Raw genomic sequence first — 20,978 nt, 5'->3', positions numbered from 1 at the left:
TAGTGATACTGCCTCAGAAACTCAAGGAGGGGTCACTGTGAGTCGGATCCGACTTGAGGGCAGTGGGTCTAACTTTAGAGCCCGGCTCTCAGCCCTTTCCCCACATGGCTCCTGGGCATGGAGCGAGGTGATGGCGGGCCCTGCACTCGTCCCTCCCTAGTGGAGTGCCCCCTTCTGAGATGCGGGTGGTGGAAGCAGCCCTGCAGGGCGAGACGCTCAGTAAAGGGCCCTGCCTGGATCGTGTTCAGTGGACTCTGGTCCCAGGGGGGCCTTGCTGCCGCCACTCTCCCCGGCCTGAGCGCTGCAAGTGCTTCTTGTATCAGGCATGGCGGAGGGCGCAGTCATGGGCATCTTCCCATCTGATCACGAAATATTAGATCTAGAGAAATCCTTAGAGGTCACCTGGTCCAGCCACCCTCTTGCTCCTTTATATATGGGGAAACTGAGGCCCAGAGAGGGCAAGGCACTGAGCCAGGGCCTCTCTGTGGTCCTGGCAGAGCGGGAACTAGAACGTGGGGTCCCGTTTGCCTGTCCTGGTCTGCTGAGCATATCCCACTCAGCCACTGCAGGTGAGGGTGGCCAGGGCGGGCAAAGGAGGCATGGGTAGGCATGAGCGGCTCTGTGGGCTGACAGACTGAGGACGTGAATGGGACGGTTGGCCCAGTTTGCCCACCCAACAAGTAGGTGTGTGTGGGAGAGAGGGGGAGACAGGATCACGGGCACAGCCCAGCCCATCATTTGGGTCAGTGTTGCTGGGCCAGTGGTGAGGGAGAGGAGAGAAGGCCTGTGGTCTTGGTTTCCTGGATGGGTTGCTATTTGAGACAGTTAGCAAAGCATAGTGAACACAGGCTTTCCCAGCAGATCTGAGTGCCAGGCTGCTATACCTTTCTAGTGGGGTGACCTCTCTGAGCCTCAGTTTCCTCATATCTCTTGGTATTTAAAGTGACAGTCCCAGGGGTACAGGGAGAGATTGACAAAGGAAAGCAGTGGTCACTGTGATTTGTTGGAAAGAGACTTTGATAAGCGATTGGGAGTGTGGGCTTTGGGGTCTGCTGCCAGGATTCTAAGCCCAGCTCGGCTTTTTTCTAGCAGTGTGGTCTTGGGTAAAGGAGCTCTGATTACACAATGCCTAAGGCATTTGACTGCTAACCAGAAGGTTGGCAGTTCAAACCCACCAGCCGTTCCACAGGAGCTGTGGTGGCGTAGTGCCTAAGGCATTTGACTGCTAACCAGAAGGCTGGTGGTTCAAACCCACCAACCACTCCTCGGAAGGAAGGTTGGGCAATCTACTTCTGTCATGATACTGTCTCGGAAACCCAAGAAGGGGTCGCAATGAGTCGGATCCGACTCAACAGCAGTGAGTTTGGTTTTTGTTTTAGCCACTCCGTGGAAGGGAGATGAGGCTTCTATAAAGATTTACTGCCTCGGAAACCCAGTGGGGTTCATTATGAGATGGGATCAACTCGATGACGGTGATTTTGATTTGGTCTTGCTTAAGTCACCTCACTTCTCTCACCTTAGTTCTCTGATTTGAAAAGGCACAAAAGTCCCTGCCTCGCAGGTTGCCCTGATGATCAAATGAGATGATACATTTAAAGCTTTGAGCCTAGAGCCTGGCACATAGTAGGTGCTCAACAAATTATTGGCTCTGATAATAGGTAATCTTTTAAGGAGTTCTGGTGGTGTGGTACCTAAGGCATTGGACTGCTAACCAGAAGGTTGGCGGTTCAAACCCACCAGCTGCTCCGTGTAAGGAAGATGGGGCAATCTACTTCCATAAAGATTTACTGCCTCAGAAACCCAATGGGGTCGTTATGAGTTGGAATTGACTTGAAGGCAGTAAGTTTTTTGGTTTTTTGTTTTTTTTATTACTTTTATTAACCCATTTGAATGAGCTAACTTCTCTATTATCACTCCTCAAGCAATCAGCCAATCAGACCCACCGTCTCATTTCCCTACAGCAAAAGCAGAGGCCTACAGAGGGGAAGTGACTTACCCAAGGTCACACAGCCAGCTTCTCAGTGTCCTGTGTGGTTCTGTCCAGCTGAGTCTGCCGCAGAGCCACTGTTCTTACTTCGCCTCCTGGAAGGCCACCCCTCCCTGTCCACCCCTACCCCGTTACTCTCCAGAGCCAGCAGCTCCTCGGAGCATCACGCTTCGTGAATGGCTTGGTTAAGCACTGGGCCGTTAAACGTTCATCTCTTATAATTTCAATCCAATTCCTGTAAGTTTATTGGCAAGACGGGGTGTATTAGAGCTGCCAAATTTAATATATCAAGTCCGTGTGTCTGGGATGCGGTTTCTCAGCAGTAATGGGAGAAGAGAGGTTTTATACGTTTTCATTTTGAATGACTGACTGTTCCCGATCCCATTACAGCCCTTGACTTTAATAGCTGGCTGTCCCTGTCTGCCGCAGGAACAGCTTTCTCCATCAAATTGCTTGGCTGCCTGGACTGTCCAGGAGGCTGATTCGTCTCTGCTGTCTCTGCAGTCTCTTCATCCCAAGATCCATTCTTTTCAGTCCACCCTGTTGATCGGGTCCCAGCTTCACCTTATTTACCAGACCCCAGCAGTCTGGGGCTTTGGCCAGTCACCAAGGCTGTTTCCTCGTGACCTTGAGGAAGACACTGTCCTTTCTTCCCTGAGCCTCAGATACCTGCTTCATGAAATGAGGGCTCAGACCACAGACCTGAAGGGCTGTCTTGCTTCCAGCTCCAGGTTGAGGGTCTCTACCTCTGCAGATCCCACTTGATGGCCCTGAGTGAGTCCACGCCTCCTCTGGTCTTGTGGCACCAAACTGGGACCTGAGAGTTTGCCTTGAGAGTCGTGGAATTGCCACCTGCCTTAGGCTGCTCTCGTGGCTCAGTGCCTAAGGCATTTGATGGTAACTAGAAGGTTGGTGAATTTGAACTCACCAGCCACTCCATGGAAGGAAGATGGGCAATCTACTTCCATAAAGATGTACTACCTCGGAAACCCAATGGGGGTTGCTATGAGTTGGAATCAATTCGATGGCAGTGGGTTTGGTCTGGCTTTTTGGTTAGGCTACAGAGCTCCTGGATCAGGTGTGGATCCCCATGGCTAAGGGGTCTTAAGTCCCTGCAACATTCTCGTTTGCTAATCTCGGGAAGCTGCCTGCACTTGCTGCCTAAGCCCTCTTCAGCTTCTCCAGGGTCTGCACGGCTGTGGAAAAGAGGAACCCCTGACAGCATGATACCGGGATAGCAACAATTTTGGGGGACCTGGGTTTGCGTTCTGACCCAGCTGTGTGACCCTGAGCAGATCGTGTCCTCTCTCTCAGCCTCTGTTATCCCATATGGAAAATGGGGATGAACTCATAGAGTCAACAAATATCTGGCTGTCTGCTCTGTACCAGACACCAGTTCAGGTGCCAGGCCTTCTGCCATAAATAAAAGGAAAATATTCCTGCCCTCATGGGTTTATATTGTTGGGGGGAGAGAGATAATAAACATAATAAGGAAATTACTTGTTACGTCAAAGATGGTAAGTGCTATGAAAAAAAAATAAAACTGGATAAGGGGAGTGGGAACAGCTGGAGTGAGGGGCTGGAGTTTTAAGTAGGGTAGTCCCGGTCACTCACTAAGAAGGTTGTCTTTGAGCAGAGATGGAAGGAGTTGTGGGAGCAAGCCTGGCAGACGCACGTGCCCTGTGGTGGGAGCGGCTTGACCTGTGGCAAGAGCAGCAAGGAGGCTGGCGGGACTGGCATGGAGAGAGCAGGGCACCGGGGAGGCTAGTGAGGTGGTGGGAGGTGCAGGGGAGGTTGACCAGGTGGCAGAGTCAGTGACTGCAGATTAGAATTAAAATGACCTGAAGACCTCTGGTGGCACAGTGCCTAAGGCATTTGACTGCTCACCAGAAGCCGGGTGGTTCAAACCCGCCAGCCACTCCTCAGAAGTAAGACTGGGCAATCTACTTCCGTAGAGATACTCCCTCGGAAACCCAAGGAGGGGTCGCTGAGTTGGAATTGACTCAATGGCAGTGAGTTTGGGTTTTTATTTTTGTGGGGGGGAGCTTTAAAAAGCATTGGTGCCTAGGTCTCACCCACTGGAGCTGTGCTTTAATTGGCTTGGGTCGGAGGCTGGGCATCAGTTATTGTTAAAAGACCCCTCTGGAAGGAGGCCTTGTAGGGCCATGTAGCTCCTCATGGGCTGCTGGGAGCTTTAAATGAGCAGGTGCCCGGAAGCAAAGCCGTGACTCAGGCCAGTCCACCGTGAGTGCCCAGTCAAGGCCAGTGGACAGTGGGCTGTGGTGTGTGGCACTTTCTTTAAGGGTCTGATGCATGCTTCGGGGCTTTCCAGGCAGCAGCCGCCCGTGGTGTACGTGGCCATGGGGAAGCGATACTTCTGCGACTACTGTGACCGCTCCTTCCAGGACAGCCTCCACAACCGCAAGAAGCACCTGAACGGGCTGCAGCACCTCAAGGCCAAGAAGGTGTGGTATGACACGTTCCGAGGTAAGTGCCTGCCATCTCAGCAGCCGAGTGGGTGGGGTCCTGCTCCCTGATCTTTCTGACCGTCAGCCCAGGAAGTGCTCTGGGTCAGCAGGAATTCTGGTCTGGGCCCTTTGAGAAGCCAAATAGTGGCAGATCGGAGGCTGCTGTCCCTTGAGGCACATGGGCAGTAGGGTACAACGGTCTTAACCAGCAGTTTTCCACATGCTGTGCCAGGCTCTGCTCATATAGGGGACAAGGAGGAGGCCTTTCCGAGGAAGTGAAGTTTAAGTCAGCCACTGAAAGGGGAAAAGCCAGCCACATGGAGTGCTGGGAGGTGAACGTTGTGGATAGGGAGTTTGCAAAGAAACAGGCAACCGTGAGGAAGGCACTGCTGGTCTCTGGGCAGAAAGGAGAATCCTCTCTCCTGGGACCTGGTGGGGAGGGGAGAATGGTAAGGGCTGAAGCTGGTGACAGGGCAGGCACTAGATTGAGAGGCCTACAGAGTCTGCACTAACAGCATCAGGTGTCTTGAGGGCAGAGGGCAGCCCTTGAAGGGCTTGATGCAGGGGCTAATGTGGCCAGAGCTGCATTCAAAAACAAACTGCTGCGTGGTGAGTGGTAGGTGTGCAGAAACGGTTGTTGAGTGATGCCAGGGTAGATGGATGAGTGACCGAGCTTCTCTTCTGGGAAAGGCATCTCAGAGCAGAGGCAGTTGGGGTGAATGCACTCAGGGATGTAAGTTCTGAGCACAGGGCCTGGCACCTGAGATGCTCATGAGACATTGCTGCTGTACACATCGGGGAAGAGGGAGGGAGCTGGCATAATGTGGATGGGCAGAGCTGGACAGAGTGGAGAGGAAGCTTGGCCATGGGGCAAGGGTGAAGCAAGAGCCCTGGAAGGAGCTGGGCAGAGCTGACACCTCTGAGTTGGGGAACAGGATTCTGGGACAAGGCGTGAGGTTTGGCCCCTGAGCCCAGAAGGAAGAAACAGTCTCAGCAGCCAAGACGTGGGAGAAGGGATGGTTTTCTGAAGTGAGACCAGATTCATGAGAAGGGTCCGAGCACTGGCTGCAGGCCAGCTTTGCATGGTTTGTCATTTGTCCTTTGCTTATGTCAGGAACTCGAAGGCAGTGGTTCTTAACCCTGGAACAGGATATGCTGGGGGTAGAGGGTGTCGAGTCAAGTCCCTGCTCAGACCTTGAAATAGAAAATCACTGGTCCCATGGTGGGACTGTAAAATGATACAAACACTATGGAAAGCAGTATGGTGAATCCTTAAAAAGTTGGAAATAGCACTACCATTTGATGCAGCAATCTCATTACTAAGTATATATTGTAAAGAAGTGAGATCCAGGACACGAACATATATGTATACACTCATGTTCATTGCAGCACTATTCACAACAGCAAAGAGATGGGAAACAACCTAAGTGCCCATGAACCAAGGAATGGGTAACCAAACTACGGTATGTACACACAATGGAATACTGTGCAACCCTAAAGAATAATGTAGAATCTGTGAAACACCGCATAACATAGATGAACTTGGAGAACATTATGCTGACTGAAATAAGTCAATCACAGGAGAACAAATATGTATTAGTCCACTATTATAAAAAGGCAAGGAAAGGTTTATATGTGGAAGGAAACTTTTTTGTTGGTTACCAGGGATGGGAAGGGAAGGGAGGGAACACTGCTAGATAGGTAGAGACAAGTATTGATTAGTGTGAAGGGAAGGGCCATATACCAAAAAAAAAGCCCACTGGTCCCAGGCCCCATCCCCAGAGGCAGGATTGGGGTGAGGCCTAGGTATGGCATTGGGAAAGCTCTTCCAGGCCCTTCCTGTTTCAGATGGTGACACTCTGAGGCTGAGGCTCAGATAAGCAAGAGCAGCCTAGCCACTCAGTGGTCCAGGTGGGGCCGTGGTTTTGATGGGCTGGGAGTGGAGGCAAAGGGGGAGTTTAGTGGTAGGAGGTCTCCTGTGTGCCTGGAGGCCTCTGATGCTGGTGTCAGGCAAAAGCTCCCTGTCTCCCAAGTCCCATTTGAGTTGTGATCTGGCATGGAGCTGGGCCTCAAGGTCCCCTTGGTGTTTGCTCCTAGTCCGCATCTCAGTCCAGAAGGGTCCGTGTTACTTGTAGAAAAGATGAAACAGCGTGAGCCATCTGCCCCTCCTCAGAGCTCCTGAATTCCCAGGGGCCTCTCACATCTGCAGCCGCTCCACATTCGGTGCTTTGAACAGCTCTGCAGAGAGGCTGAGGCATGCTGGGACATCGCTATGGCAGCAGGGGCCTGTGAGAGTCAGAGCAGTGGGTCACCTTGCCTTGAGCCCCCCAGCAGCTGGTGCCCGATGGAAAGAGCTCCCAGAAGCTTCCCCTGGGCCCCACCTTACCCTAAGCAACGCATAGAGTTTGGGAAGCTGAGTTGGGACACAACCTGAACCCCTCTGTCCCCAGCCTCATGGCCTTGGCCTCATCCCTTAGCCTTCAGAGGGGCTGACAGTCCATCACTATGGTAAGGGTAAGCTCGGGTTCCAGAACCAGGAGTGAGTCCCAGCTGTGTGTCACTCACTCACAGTGTGACTCTAATTTTGTCATGCATGAAACAGCCATAATGGTAAGACCCACCTCCCAGGGCTGAGACAGAGCTCAGCAATCTCACAATGGCTTATGGTTCATTAAGGATTTAATGATCCTGGTGGTGGAGTACCTAAGGCATTTGACTGCTAACCAGAAGGTTGGTGGTTCGAACTCACCAGCCACTCCGCGGAAAGCAGACTGAGCAATCTACTTCCGCAGAGATTTACCGCCTCGGAAACCCAAAGGGTGTCACTATGAGTCAGAATCAGCTCATTGGCAATGAGTTTGGTTTGGTTTGAGTTTTATGATGCCTACGGGGCCACAGAAGGACGGGGCTCAGGCTCTGTACCGTGTGAACCTGCTCATTCAGGCGACACTTGGTGAGCACCCTGTGTGTTCTCTGGCCCCAGACAGGCTCTGACGGCACAGAGATGAGTGAAACGGCCCACTGTCCCAGGCATGGGAAGACGTACCTCACATATAGTTATAGTAGTGGGTTCTGGGTAGAGCCCTTATCTGGCCAGGCCCCCATGCCGTGCTGGCCTCTCCGTCCGAGCTCCAGCCCCACTGGCCACTGTGTGAACTGTTGGCGTGTACTCTTCCCCCAGCAGGCATTCCCTTCCTGCTCCTCGGCCCCTGCCCCAAGCCAGGTGAGGTGAGGCACGTCAGAGCTTCGTTCAGCAGATCCCCGGACCAAGTCAGGCCATCCTGCCCCCGCGAGATGTTTACGCCATTGATGTCCACGTGGATTAGTGCGACTACCGGACTGGAAAAGGAAGGGCCTGATGGGGCTGATTCTCCACTAAGCCCTCAGCCTGGCGCAGTGCCTGGCACACAGGACGTCCTCAGTAAATGTTTGCTAAATGAACATCTAGATGAATGAGCAAACATGGGCCCCAGGGCAGCTGTCAGTGTTGGGAGATGAAGTGAGAAGGACCCACAGGGTCAGGTCACCGGGAGCCTTGAAAGCCAGGCGAGAGGAGCACAGGCCACTTTATGCTTCTCCACCCTGGACTAATGTTGTGATACCACCTCAGACACCCAAGGAGGGGTCGCTGTGAGTCAGATCTGACTCCACGGCACATAACAACAACAGCAAGTCTGGGTGCAAGGAAGAGTCACTGAGGAGCTTTGAACAATTCTCATTCCCCTCAGAGCGTTAAAGCAGAGTCTGGGGAGTGGGCCCTGGCTGCCATGTACTTTGTTTTGTTTTTCACTTTTGATTGTGATTTAGGGGAAAGTTTATCGAGCAAATTAGTTTTCCATTCACCAATTCATACATTTGTTTTGTGATTTTGATTGCAATCCGCACAAGGCAACGGCACTCGCCCCACTTCCTCCCTGTGTTTACCATTTCCCTCGGTCCTTCTTTCCAGTCCCTTCTGCCTTCTGAGCCCTATCCCTGGGCAGACGCTGCCCTCTTAATCTCATACAGTTGATTGTTCGAAGGAGTGTGGACTTCCCTGCTGTTGGTGTTCACTTTACAGGCCTGCCTCTCATTTGGCTGAAAGTTGAGCCGGGGGGTGAGTTCAGTTCCAGGCTTGAAGGATGGCTAAGAGCTACTACAGTCTTGAGAGGTTCACCAGTCTCCGTCAGACCAGAAAGCCTGGTCTTTGTTATGGTGTTGAGTTTTGTTCCACACTTTGTCCTGTTGTCTGCAGGACCTTCTATTGTGATCCCTTTCAGAGCAGTCAGCAGTGGTGGCTGGGTACCACCTAGTTCCCGTCTCAGAGTCATGAAGGCTGGGGTTCATGTGCTCTGTTAGTCCTTTGGAGCAAATGGCCTGGTGATTCTGATGTTTGGCCAGGGATGAGAACCACCTGTCAGACGCTGAGCAGCTAGGAGCCGTTCTGCCATACTCAGCCATCCAGCCAGGGCCCTTATCTAGGCATCAGGCGCAGCCCTGCTCCAGCCTCAGCTGCCCTGGCCCCCAGGAGGTGCTAGGCGATGTCCACTCCCCGTCCCGCGTCAGCCCACCTTCCCCAGGAAGGGCAGGCAGGACAGCTCCAGCTGCGTGGGCTGAGGCTCAGCAGCCCAGTGCTGATAGAAGGGGCCTTACCCCTTGTGCTGGGTCCCTCCACAGCTCTGCCCGACCACCCTGGAGTGAGTCCCCTGATAACCAACTCCCAGCCCTGGAGCGCCTGCCTCTCCCATACTGCTGTCCTGCCTGCGGAAGGAAGGACCCCCCTCCGGGGTCTGCCCTGCAGCCCATTGAACAGGCAAGAGCAGGCCTGACACACACACACACACACACACACACACCCCAGGGGTCAGACCTGGTGCTGTCACTTCCTAAGTGTATACCCTTGGGCAGATTATTTTCCCTCTCTGAACCTCAATTTCCCCCTCTGTAGAATGGGGATGTGAGCACCATGGAGCAAGATTGTGAAGAGAAAGGAAATAAGAATTGTTTCGTGTGTTGAGCACCTACTGTACAGGTTCTCAGTCCTGGCTGCATATTCCCACCACGTGAATAACAGGATTTGGAGGCCTGGCCCAACCCTCCAGGCTGATTGAATTGGTCTTGGTTTCTGGGTGATTCTCATGTGTAGCCAGGGCAGGGGAGGCACTGCTCGACTCTGCTAGGTGCCTTCCATCCATTAACCTTGTTACATTTTCACGGCAGCCCTGCCAGCTGGGACTTGCTGCATTTACATACGGGGAAAGTGAGAGTTGGAGTGGTCCAGCAGCTTGCCCGTGGTCCTTTGTGGCTGAGATCTGAGCTCAGGTTCCTTAATCCCTGGCCTTTCCTCTATCCCAGGTGGTCTCTAGAAAAGGGAGTGGACCAGAAAAATTCCAGCACAGGTCTGGCTTCTCCCCTCTTCTGGGGCGGACCTCAGGGCCTCGAGTCAGGGCAATGACCTTAGTTAAAGGTCTTACCTGTCAGTTTTGGTCGAATAATACCTTGCCTACAAAGAAGCATGTACACAATGCATGTGTGATGAAAATAAAGGTCAGAAAAATCAGAGGGTAGCAGGGCTAGGGTTAATATCCGGGAGGATTGCCACCAAGCCCTGTCGTGGCTGGTGCAGCCTGGCTCTGGAATGCCCCCCACTAGTGTCTGGAGGGAAAACCGAGAACAGCTGGGTTCAGTCATGGTTGTAGAGTGATGCCCACACCCTGGGATTGGCTGGTGGGCTCCTGGGCACCAGGATTTTTTTTTTTTTTTTAGCTTTTATTTTGAAATAATTGTCAATTCACAGGAAGTTACAAAGACAGCACAGAGAGGTCCTGTGGCACCAGGATCTTCTCAGAACTCCCCAAGGTGATTCCATTGCATGGCCAAAGTCAACAGTCTCTGATTTAAAAGCCGGTTCTTACCCTGGGCTGGTTCTGGATGGGGTGGGTGGGCTTGGGGTCTCCCAAAGCTAGAGTTCACTGCTCAGCATCCCTATCTGTGTCACCCGCTGCTTCATTCCTCTGTGGATGGGGAGCTCTTTCCTTTCCCCCCAGCTGACCTCAGTGCAAGAAGGTGCTTGGGTCTAACTGAAGTCCAGGCCCATGGCCCCCACCCTGACCTCCCAAGCCCTTTGGTGGAGCCTGTCTGAACCCTGCCCCTCTGTTCTCTTACAGATGCAGCCACCATCTTGGTAGACGAGCAGAACAAACGGCCCTGCTGGAAGTTTCTGCTGATAGGTACACCACTCCATTCTGCTTAGGTCCTCCAGTGACCAGCAGACCCAGGGTGCCCCCTAGCCACCACCCTGAGTCCACTTTGTGACCTTGGCTGCCCTGGCTGACCTTCAGGCTTCCTGGGGCCTGGTCCTCGGCTCTTGAGACCTAGAATGTGATTTTGTCCTCTGGAACAAGCAGGCACCAGAGACTGAGAGTCAATCGAGGAGACGCTGATGGGTGTGATAGACTAGCTCACGAAGCTGGCGCCCTCCCTCCCAGCGATCAGGGCCAGAGATTGTCACGGGCCTGAGGCTGCTGAGGACAGTCCGGACTAGAACCAAGGGTGCTAGGTGTTGACTTGATGGATCCATACTCGGCCAATAAAAAAGACGCATACAGTTCAAACAGATAAAAACCTAAGCAAGTGAAGGAACCAAAAAAGAAAACCAAACCTACTGTCATCCAGTCGATTGTGACTTAGCGATCCCTGTAGGGTTTCCAAGGCTGCAGATCTTTACAGAAGTAGATTGTCCCATTTTCCTCCTGCAGAGCAGCTGGTGGGTTTGAATCACCGACCTTCTGGTTAGCAACCACCAGAGCTCCTGTTGTTGTTGTTGTTATGTGCCATCAAGTTGGCCCCAACTCATAGCAACTCCTCCTCGGGTTTCCGAGGCAGTATCACTACAGAAGTAGATTGCCCAACCTTCCTTCCGAGGAGTGGCTGGTTGGTTTGAACCACCAGCCTTCTGGTTAGCAGTCAAGTGTCTTAAGCACTATGCCACCAGAGCTCCTAGGAGGCCCCCAAACTCACTGCCATTGAGTCAATTATGACTCATAGCAACCCCCCGAGGTGGTAATCTATGGAAGTAGATTGGCCAGTCTTCCTTCTGTGGAGTGACTGTTGGGTCTGAATCGCCAACCTTCTGGTTAGCAGTCAAATGCCTTAGGCACTGCGCCACCAGAGCTCCTTAGGAGGCCCCCAGTCCCCTGTTATTTGGAGATGCATTTTGGTTTCCTCAGCTGAGATTCAGAAAGCCCGCTGCACTTTGGTACTTCCCTGACAAAGCTGCCCTTAAAGCTTTTCGAATGAGTGGTCCAGCTGCTGGCTCAGCACATGCAGGGGCTTGGACGGAGAGAAACCTGACCCTTCCGGGGACTCCCACCGAGTTCTTTGAGGAACGGGGGCAGGGAGGAGGGGGTGACGCAACACACTTGCACGGAAGGCCACAGTCAGATTGGACTCCAGAGTAGCAGTAGCCAGGGCAGGGGCTTGAGCAGGGAAACGCATCAGGAAGGTTGTTCTGGCTGCTGTGTGCAGACGAGGCCAGAGAAGCTCCCAGTTTTGTTCAGAGGCGGAGTCCCTTAGGTCCTGCCCCTGAGACTCCTCGGGAGCCCACTGTGGGCTCCTTCCCGAGCAGCGAGTGACTCTGCCTTCCCTCCACAGGCCAGTGCGACTTCGGCTCCAAGTGCAGATTTTCCCACATGTCCGGGCGAGACCTGCAGGAGCTGAGCCTCCAGGTGGAAGGTGCGTCTCGGCAGGGACCCGGGCCAGGGTGGGGGTTTGTTGCCAGGGGTCTTGGGGAGGTGAAGCAGGATCTGAGACGGAGAAGCTGCCCAGTGCCTCCCCACCATCCCCTCTCTGGTGGCTGCCGTGCAGGGGAGGCCAAGGGCTACCCAGGGTGATGGGGAAACCCCAAACCCCAGTTTGGGCTAGGTGTCAGGACCTGCCTCTAGACCACTCCAGGCCTGACCTCGCGTCTGTGCCCCCGTGGGTCTCAAGGTGATGCCTGCATGGCTGCATACCCAGGAGCCTTGAGGGGGTGCCTCTGCCCACCTGAGCCCTGAATGGCTGCAAGCCTGTCACTCTTCAGTCCCTCCTTCAATCTTGCAACATATACAGAGCCCCTACTCTGCTCTGGGCAGATGGCCCTCCTGTGCCCTGGGGATACAGGGATGAAGTGAGCACCTTCCTTGCCCTTGGGATTCTCGATTCTCGTAGCCTGGTGATTCCAGGGGAAGAGTGTGTTCAGTTCCCGTGGAAGAAGGGGACTGGCATGCCTACTCTCTCCAACTGTAGAACAGGGAACCCCTGATAGAGGGACTTCATCCTGGTTTTCTCTCGCAGCGCCTCATTGGCCAGATGGGGAAACAGAGACAGTGCCAGGGGAGAGGGCCGTGCCTGAGCCCCCCAGCACGTCAGAGGCGGGCTGGGTCTGCTAGCGTGGCGCCCTCACCCCTACTATGTCCAGGGAGTCTCAGGGAGCCAGTGAGTGTTCCAGGGCAATCTGACCATTGCCCTTGGCCCCTGGGGAGCTGACGGCAGTGTGGCTGCAGCCTGGCACAATCACAGGGTTTCCGGGAGCTTTCCCAGTGGAAGTGAGGGCTCGCGGGGCCGGCCAGCAAGTCCTGGCAATGGCAGCATCTCCAGCTCTTCACAGCCTTGGGCTTTCGGGGAACAGTTGGTGAAGGCACCACGGGTCATAGGGCTGGAGCTAGAGACATGCTTGGTGAAGACGGGGATATAGAGGGGCCTGCGGAAGCCGGGAGCAGATATGTGCCCCAAGCCAGAAACTCAAGACAGTGCTCGCTCTGCCCTGTCCAGCTGTGACCTCAGCACGTGGCTTAGCCTCTTGGAGCCATTGTGCACTGTCCATTGTGGTGCTTGTGAAGATGGAGTGAGTCTGTTGTAAAAAGTCACAGAAAGGTTTGTACATAGGAGGAAACATTCTTTGTTGGTTACCAGGGATGGGAAAGGAAGGGAGACAAAATTCCTAGATAGGCTGGGAAAGTAAATAAACAAATAAGTAGAAAGGTTACTAGTGGTTACCAGGCGTAGGAGGGAAGGGGAAGGGGGAAGCTCTTGTTTGCAAGACATCGAATTTATGCTAATAGTGGTAGAATATTTTGGGGAAGGATAGCAATAATGGTGGCACAACATGGAAAATGTCATCAATGGCCCTGAGCTGTTATGTTGGTGAATGTCTTGTTGTATTTGTTTTCACCACAATAAAAGTAAAAAAAAAGGGGTGAGGTGCCACACCTGGATGTTTACACCCTGGGCTTGGCACAAAGTTAGCAGTCGGGCCACAAGCAGGTAAGGTTGTTTCCCTCTGGCCACGTCCCACTCTCATGCCCAGCGAGCGTGAAAGCTCTTTGTGGCTTGTTTTAATTCCACTAGCAAAGGATTTTGTCGGATATTCTTAGGAGAGGAAAAGCCAGGGAAGTCAGGCTCATTACACTGCTCAGGGTCACAGGTTTGGCCAGTGGCCCCACTTTGCCTGGTTCTGGGCCCATGCTGTCTCCCCATACCCCTAGAACTGGACACTACCAAGTGCCGGGCTCTCAACCTCTCTCTTCCTGCTTCGAGCCCTAAAAAGCTTGGGTGGCACCAACATGGCCTCCACTGGATTGAGACGCAGACGCCAGAGGGGTGGCTTTGACGTCTGGGGAGGTAATGGCGGTATAAGGGCTCTCTGCTGCTTGGGAGGGAGGTTCAGGGTGGCCTGAGTGTGTCCCTCACTAGCCTCTCTCTCTGCAGAAGAGAGGCGGGCCAAGGAGTGGCCGCCAGACACTGTGGAACTCCCCGAGGTCCATCTGGAGGACTGGCTGGAGAAGAGAGCCAAGCGGCTGAGCTCAGTTCCAAGCAGCAGGTAGAGGTTCCATGGGTCCCCTCCTCCCATCCTTCTAAGAGCAAGACCCCAGCCATGTCTTGAGTCTGTGACCTGCCCAGGCCCAGGAGGCAGACATGACTTCCCCAGCAGTTCCCTGAGGGCAGGGCGCTATCAGGAGCTGCTGGGCCTGCAGACCTGTTTCCCTGGCCCTGCCCTGTCCCTCAGCTGGTCGTCTCCACATTGGAGTGGCAAAGCAGATTAGACTGCACATCACTGCTCCATTCCGGATGGAGGGGCCGGAGCCCTTGGTTACTGACAGCCCCCTGGGTGCCGGTCACTGCACCCCCACTCCCTTACCCACTCTCGCCTTGGCTTTGCCATTACCCACGTCCACCTGACTGTGCAGAGGGGAAACTGAAGCTCACAGTCGGGTATGACTTGCACAAAGGCACACAGCTAGGAAGAGGCGGAGCTGGGATTGCACAGTGTGACAAGACCCCTGTCCCACCAGAAAAGGGGCGAGGGTGGGCCAGGCCCAGCACTTGATGCTCAGAAGTGGACAGGGAGCCCCTGTAGCTCTTGTGCTGGGTAAGGGGCCCTCAGTGTGGGCTGCATGCCACGCCGTACCCTCCTCCTCAAGGGGAGAGAGCCTCTGCCAACACATCTCTCACTCACTGAGGCACAGGGGAGACAAGGACTTCGGAAGACCACAGAGCATCACAGTCAAGGCCAATGCCAGGTCTTCCTGGGCAATTCCAGCAGGTATTGAAAGAGACAGAGACGAGGACAAGCGCTTTAAAGGATGTGCTCGTAAGCTGTGTATGACTTTGTGCAAGTTGTCCCACCCTGAGCCTCCTCACTTCCGTCGTGAAATGGGGCATCCAACCCAGTTATCTCCAAGGTCCTTCCTGGAGTTCCATGGTTTAGCAGGGGACCGTGGTCAGGCCATCTGGGGGTGAGGCCTTCCTAGAGGGGCCCCTCTAGGAGGGGAAGGGTGTGCTTCTTTGTGCTCAGTGAAAAAAAAGAAGATATTTTAAAATTAACTTTCGTGTTTTAAAATAATGTTTTATTGTGTTTTTGATGAAGATTTACACAGCAGTTTAGGTCCCCATTCAATTTCCACACAAGTTGTTCAGTGACATTGGTTCCATTCCTCACGTTGCATGAACATCCTCATTGCTTCCGTTCTGGTGGTTCCATTTCCATTCATCTAGTTTCCCTGCCCCCTTACATTCTCATCTTTGTTTTAAATTGTTGACCATTTGCTCTCATACAGATGATGTGATATGTTCCTTAAAGGAACATAGTATTTATGGATGATACTCATTATTTTTTGAGCCAGTCTGTTATTTAGTGACAAGGTGACCTCAGGGGTTAGTTTTGGTTCACAGTTTGAATTTTATCTCAGGCCAATAGTCTCAGGGACTCCTCTAGTCTCAGCCAATCCCATAGGTATGGTTTTTGGGGTTTTCTTAGGAAGTTGAGGTTCTGTTACACATTTTTCTCCCATTTGATCAGGGTTCATCTATTGTAGCCCTAATCGTAACAGTTGGTCGTGGTAGCTGGGCACCATCTAGTTCCTTCTGGTCTCACAGTAGATGAGGCCGTAGTTTGTGTAGCTTGTTTGTCCTGTCAGCTAATTTCTTCTCTGAGTCTTTGGTTTCCTTCTCTTTTATTCCAACATGAGTAGAGAATAGCAGTTGTGCCTTTGGTGGCTGCTTGCAAGCTTTTAAGACAATACCCCAGATAATACTCACCAGACTAAGATATAGAACATAACTTGGTTTTTGACCCATATTTTCAATCTGTACCCAGTTTTTGTCCCTCTTACCTTATAAAAGTACAGACATAACTCAAATGGTGAGTGTGACGTACTTTCTTGCCAGGCCTATCTGAAGGATTGTGATTTTGGTCATGTGGACACTCCCTTGGGAACTGGTTCTCATCAGGGATCCCTGTCGGCACCCAGCCTCCTTCAGCCTGTGTGTCAGAGGCTGCACTGGCCGGAGGCTGCCCCAGGATGAGGTCCCAGGGAGCTTCCGTGGAATCAGGAGCCTAGTTCAGTCCCACTCCCCCCACCCCCACTGCTCCTTGTACCCGGCCCACACTGGATTCCACCTGTGCTCTGCTACTACCTACTTTACCCTGCCACTCACCTCCCTGCCTGAGCCTCCTTGGCTCCTACCCTGGGATGAGTAACTCAGGCCTTGGTACCTCGGAGACTGTAGAGACAGGGTTCTCCAGAGTCCCCACCTGGGTGTAGACAGGTGTGTCCCAGTGCACGCTAATGCAGAGTCCCTGTGTCCATGAGATGCGGAGGACCCAGGGGGGCAGATGGGGAAACAGGTGAATGACTGGCCAGAGTCAGAGGGAGAGGTGAGGACCACACGATGCCCGGTTGTCTGGTGCTTACGTGTGCCTGGCAATCTAGGCATTTAGAGGAATTACATCCATTTGGCAGCTGAAGAATCTGAACATCTCCAGGGGGTCGTCACACCCCCGCTGCCCTTACCCATCACTTAATAAAGAGTCCCTGCTCCAGGCTGGACCCTGGGCACCTCTGTCACATGGGCCACGTGCAGGGCTGGCCAAGGGCCCTGTCCAGCGGGAGGCCCGCAGCAACAGCAGCCGCATGCTGGGACAGGAGTGGCTGTTTCCAGAATGGAGCCTGTAACCAGGGACCAGGCCACTCTCCCAGGGGTCTGAGCCCTGCCCCTCAAGCCCTCTTCCTGTGGCACCCAACCTGGCCACTTCCAGGGATGTGCTTTCCTCACACCACTTGTTCTCTGCACCCATTGCTTGTCTACCTGCCTCTTGAGGGCTCTGAGCCAAAAGGAACTACTCTCTGGGCAGACAGCCCGTCCAGCCTGGAGAAAATGGGTTGTCGGAGCAGAGCTGACCGTTCAGCGTCACTTTTGCCCTTGGTGCCTCAGTCTTCCGCAGCCCTCTCCCTGCAGTCCTGCCTTGTGAAAAATGATGCCCAAGCCCCGCTGTGGGCTTTAAGCTGTCCCTGCACCCGTGGCCTTCACTGTACCCCTTAGCCACCCACCCCAGCCTCAAGCCAGGCCTGCAGAAAGGAGGCAGTTTCCACCAAGTCAGTGTCCTGCTGGGCCCCTCGCCCACGTAGAGGCCACAGCAGCCCACTCCCCAGTTCCACACCTCCCCTCTGCCCCTTCAGTTTGTCTTCCTCACACCCACCCACCCAGTTTCTGAAATGCTGCTTGGCCCCGGCCTCCCCTGCTTAGACCTTCCTGGGCTTCCTCTACCTCAGGAGAGACTCCAGACTCCACAGCCCAGCTCACAGGGCCGGGGACCTCCCTGCCACCTCCCGGTCCCATGGTGGTGACATTCTCACCTCTCCCATCTAGCTTCTGGGTCCGTCACGCTGGATGCTTGGCCGCTTAAGTGTCATGGCCGCCACTGACTTTGCAGTGTTTTGTGTGGGCTTTTTCCTCTGCCTCCCCACCTCTGGACTGGTAGACAACTTCAAGCTTTGCCTAAGAAGTCACGTCCTCAGGAAGGGCCCGATGGGCCCAGCTTCCCCTCATGCCCTTGACCACACATTGTCCTCATTCCAGAAGGGCAGGCCCAGGCCAGCGTGTGCCCCAGTGCATGGTGGGTATGTGAGTGCACGCTCAGGGGAGTGGGGGCCAACGTAGAGGTCTATCACCTGGCCGTGAGCCCCTGGCAGGGAATGGTCGGGAATCTCAGCCCCAGTTCCTCTCTTGGTGTCTGTTTCCTCCCCCTGGGTATAGGGCATGATGGCTGCCTGGCCCACTGTGGGACCACCCAGACCTCCAGGCTTCAAGCCCACACAGCCAAGCAGACCAGCCCTCCTTGTCAGCTCAGGAAATAGCAGCTCCATGAGGCCCCAGCTTGGCGGTATTGTCCCTTCCCCCTCAGCAGACTGACCCTGAGGTATCTGCCAAGAGCAGACGTCTGGGAGGGAGAGGCCAGCTTCAGACGTGAAGACTAATCCCCCTGGCGAGGCCAGCGCTTGTCCGCTTGTCCCTGCTTCCTGTTGTTAGCTCTTCAGATTGTAACTTTATCCCATTTAATCTCCTCCTGAGAACCCCTCTCTGGGCCAGCGCTGCCCAGCCACTTCCAGGACTCTCTCCTGATGATTAGGACATGGCTTGAGAAAGACAGAAGAGGACGGCCCTTGTCTTTGTGCACTGGAGACATGGGCCACGCAGCACACGCGCCTCACCGTCACTGTCCGCTCTGTGCAGGGCTGGAGGGCGCACTCCGGGGGTCAGCCAGGTCACAAGCATCTGAGGGCACACACAGCGGGTGCCCTCCTGCCAAAGGGGCCTTGGCACCGGGGCACCAGGCTGAGCCTGGACCCAGGAGCTGGCTCCCAGCTGTTGGGCGATCTTGCCAGTTTTCTAGGGGAAGGGGGTCTCTCTGGGGTCAGCCCGCCCGGGGGGAGCACTGCCGTCAACCCTGAGCCCGCGGGAAGCCTGCTTTGCCTGGCAGCTGGCGCACTCCCTTCGCGTGACTGTGGCGCCGCCTCCACTTCCACCCTGCTCCGCAGCTGGCGGTTACGAGGTCTCCCGGCGCCGTAAGTCATGCCACGAGCTGCTTTCCTTCAGTTTTTCCAGCAAGCAGCCACCGGCTGAGCTAGGATTTCCCTGTCCTTACCCCAGGAGCCCCTGGAGACTGCAGTGAGGGTGCCTGGGCCAGTGGCCAGGCATTAGGTGGGTGGGGTGCCAACAGGGAGGCAAGCTTCCAGTCTCCCCACTTCCACCTCAGAGGCTTGAGCTCTCCACACCTCAGAGTTCCTGAGGGCCCTTCCCTTTCTTCAGAGGGTCAGCCACTGGGCCCCGAGCCTGCCAGGAGCTGCCCGGAGCTCGGTTACTGGGCCTGAGCAGGGGGGAGGGGCGCCAGCGCTCTGGAGTCCAGGGAATGAGGGGGGAGGGGAACCACAGGAGCTGATGTCTAAGTTACAATCCTCCCCTCCCCCCCCATCCCCCCGACTGTGACATCTGAATAGGTAACATGACTCCTTGCACCTCAGTTGCTCATCTGTAAAAAGGGGTGGCTTATAAGGATTCTTAAGGACCCTTTGGCCATGGTATCTGATCCAGAGTAGGGCCTCATCATGAGTGCTTGTCAGCATTACCGTATGTATTCAGCAGACATTCACTGGGCGGCCGCCCTGTGCCCGGCTCTGGGCCCCGAGGGTCCAGACAGACCCCGCCCAATCACCCGCTGACCCCCACCCCCACGAGCTCCAAGTCCAGTAGAGAAGACAGACAACCTCCCAGAGGAGTGGGACACAAGATTGAAAATGCTCCGTGGCCTGAGAGGCCACGGAGCCGCCCAGAGGGGGCCAGGTCCAGAGGCAGGGAGGGCCGGCCCGTCCACTCCCAGGAAGGAGCGGCCCTGGGCTGGGCACAGAGGACGCCTGACCGAAGACGGGCACTTCAGACGGGCCTGAGGGAGCTGGCAGGGGCTGGGGGCCTGCAGGGGAGGAGAGCAGCATGAGAAATGAGGCTTTTAAAAAATTTTAGACTTCATATTTTTTTTCTGATTTCACTGGCTTACGTGCTTATGTAAAACTTTTTAAAAGTATAAAGAAGTAAAAAAATCGCCCGTAACATTTTGCTGTGTCTTCCAGATTTTTTATGCATTTATATATGTTATATATCTTTAAACAAAAATAGTGTCATGCTATATACATTATTTTATAAGCTGCTTTTTCTCCCGACTCACATCGTACATCATGACGTCTTTCCTCGTCAGTGCATGTAAGTCTGCCTTAATTTTGACACAGGCTGCATAGCATTCTCTTTTGTGGACGTGCATAATGTCTTATCAGTCCCCCACGGGTAGACACTTGGGCTGTTTCCATTTTGGGGTGGTGGTTCTTGTCACTAAATCTCTGCCCACAATCCAGCCCTTTCCTTGGGCTCAGTCCCTAGAGGTGAGGTTGCTGGCCCAAAGGAGCTGCTTCTCCGTCCAGAAGGGCTGGGCAGGCAGCGACCCTCCCCACAGCTGAGGTGGGAAGAGGTAGTCCCAGGGATGTCCTAATCTAATGCTCCTGCCTTCTTTTTTCTAGGGCTGAACCTGCCAGAACTGCTATCTTCCAGTACCCCGTGGGCTGGCCACCAGTACAGGAGCTGCCCCCGTCCCTGCGGGCACCCCCCCCCGGGGGGTGGCCCCTGCAGCCTAGTGTCCAGTGGGGCTGAGCCCTCACCTGGTCAGACTGTCTGTCAATCACCAGACAGACAAAGACTGGGGAGACCCCACAGAGCGGCTGAAATTACCGTCGGGCCTCGTGAGACCCAGGCCCTCCACCAGGTGCACCTCTGGCGCCAGGACTGAGCCAGGCACTGTCACCCACCCTCCCTCCCAGGACATGTGAGCGATGAACTTCTGGATGTTTATAAAGAGAATCTGTCTCCCCATGGCTCTGGCTGCATGGCCCTGGCCCTTGGCTCTGGTCTCTGGCCCTGGGCAGAGTGGACGGGCTGGGGTGGGACGGGCGTCTCTCCCTCGGGCTGGCAGAGACACGTCACAGCCGAGCAGGGTGCCACGGTGTGGCTGTGACCCTGTGGCCAGGCCTGAGCATTAGCTCCACCTACTGTTCCAGCCCGGGCAGATTGGCAGCCCCCTTCCCCCGTGTCTGCGTGTGCCGAGTGGTGCCGAGCACACAGGGTGGCCCGGTGGGGGCAGGGCATGAGCTGGGTCTCCGCCTGGGGGGCCAGAGAAGTGAGGG

General features: G+C 54.5%; 1 protein-coding gene across 1 annotated transcript; it reads left to right on the top strand.

Annotated features, from left to right (window-relative positions):
• Window positions 1-4,347: 4,347 nt before the first annotated feature.
• On the top strand, window positions 4,348-20,448 carry ZMAT5 (zinc finger matrin-type 5). The gene is made up of 5 exons (XM_007947974.2): window positions 4,348-4,474; window positions 10,602-10,664; window positions 12,088-12,168; window positions 14,182-14,293; window positions 20,319-20,448. Exons 1-5 carry the CDS (start codon window positions 4,348-4,350, stop codon window positions 20,446-20,448), a joined length of 513 nt encoding a protein of 170 aa, XP_007946165.1.
• The last annotated feature ends 530 nt before the right edge of the window (window positions 20,449-20,978 follow it).

The sequence above is a fragment of the Orycteropus afer genome, unplaced genomic scaffold (genome assembly GCF_000298275.1).
Source record: "Orycteropus afer afer isolate SDZICR_OR568_19922 unplaced genomic scaffold, OryAfe1.0 scaffold00197, whole genome shotgun sequence".
NCBI lineage: Eukaryota > Metazoa > Chordata > Mammalia > Tubulidentata > Orycteropodidae > Orycteropus > Orycteropus afer.
This window is presented reverse-complemented; position numbering and strand designations above follow the sequence as displayed.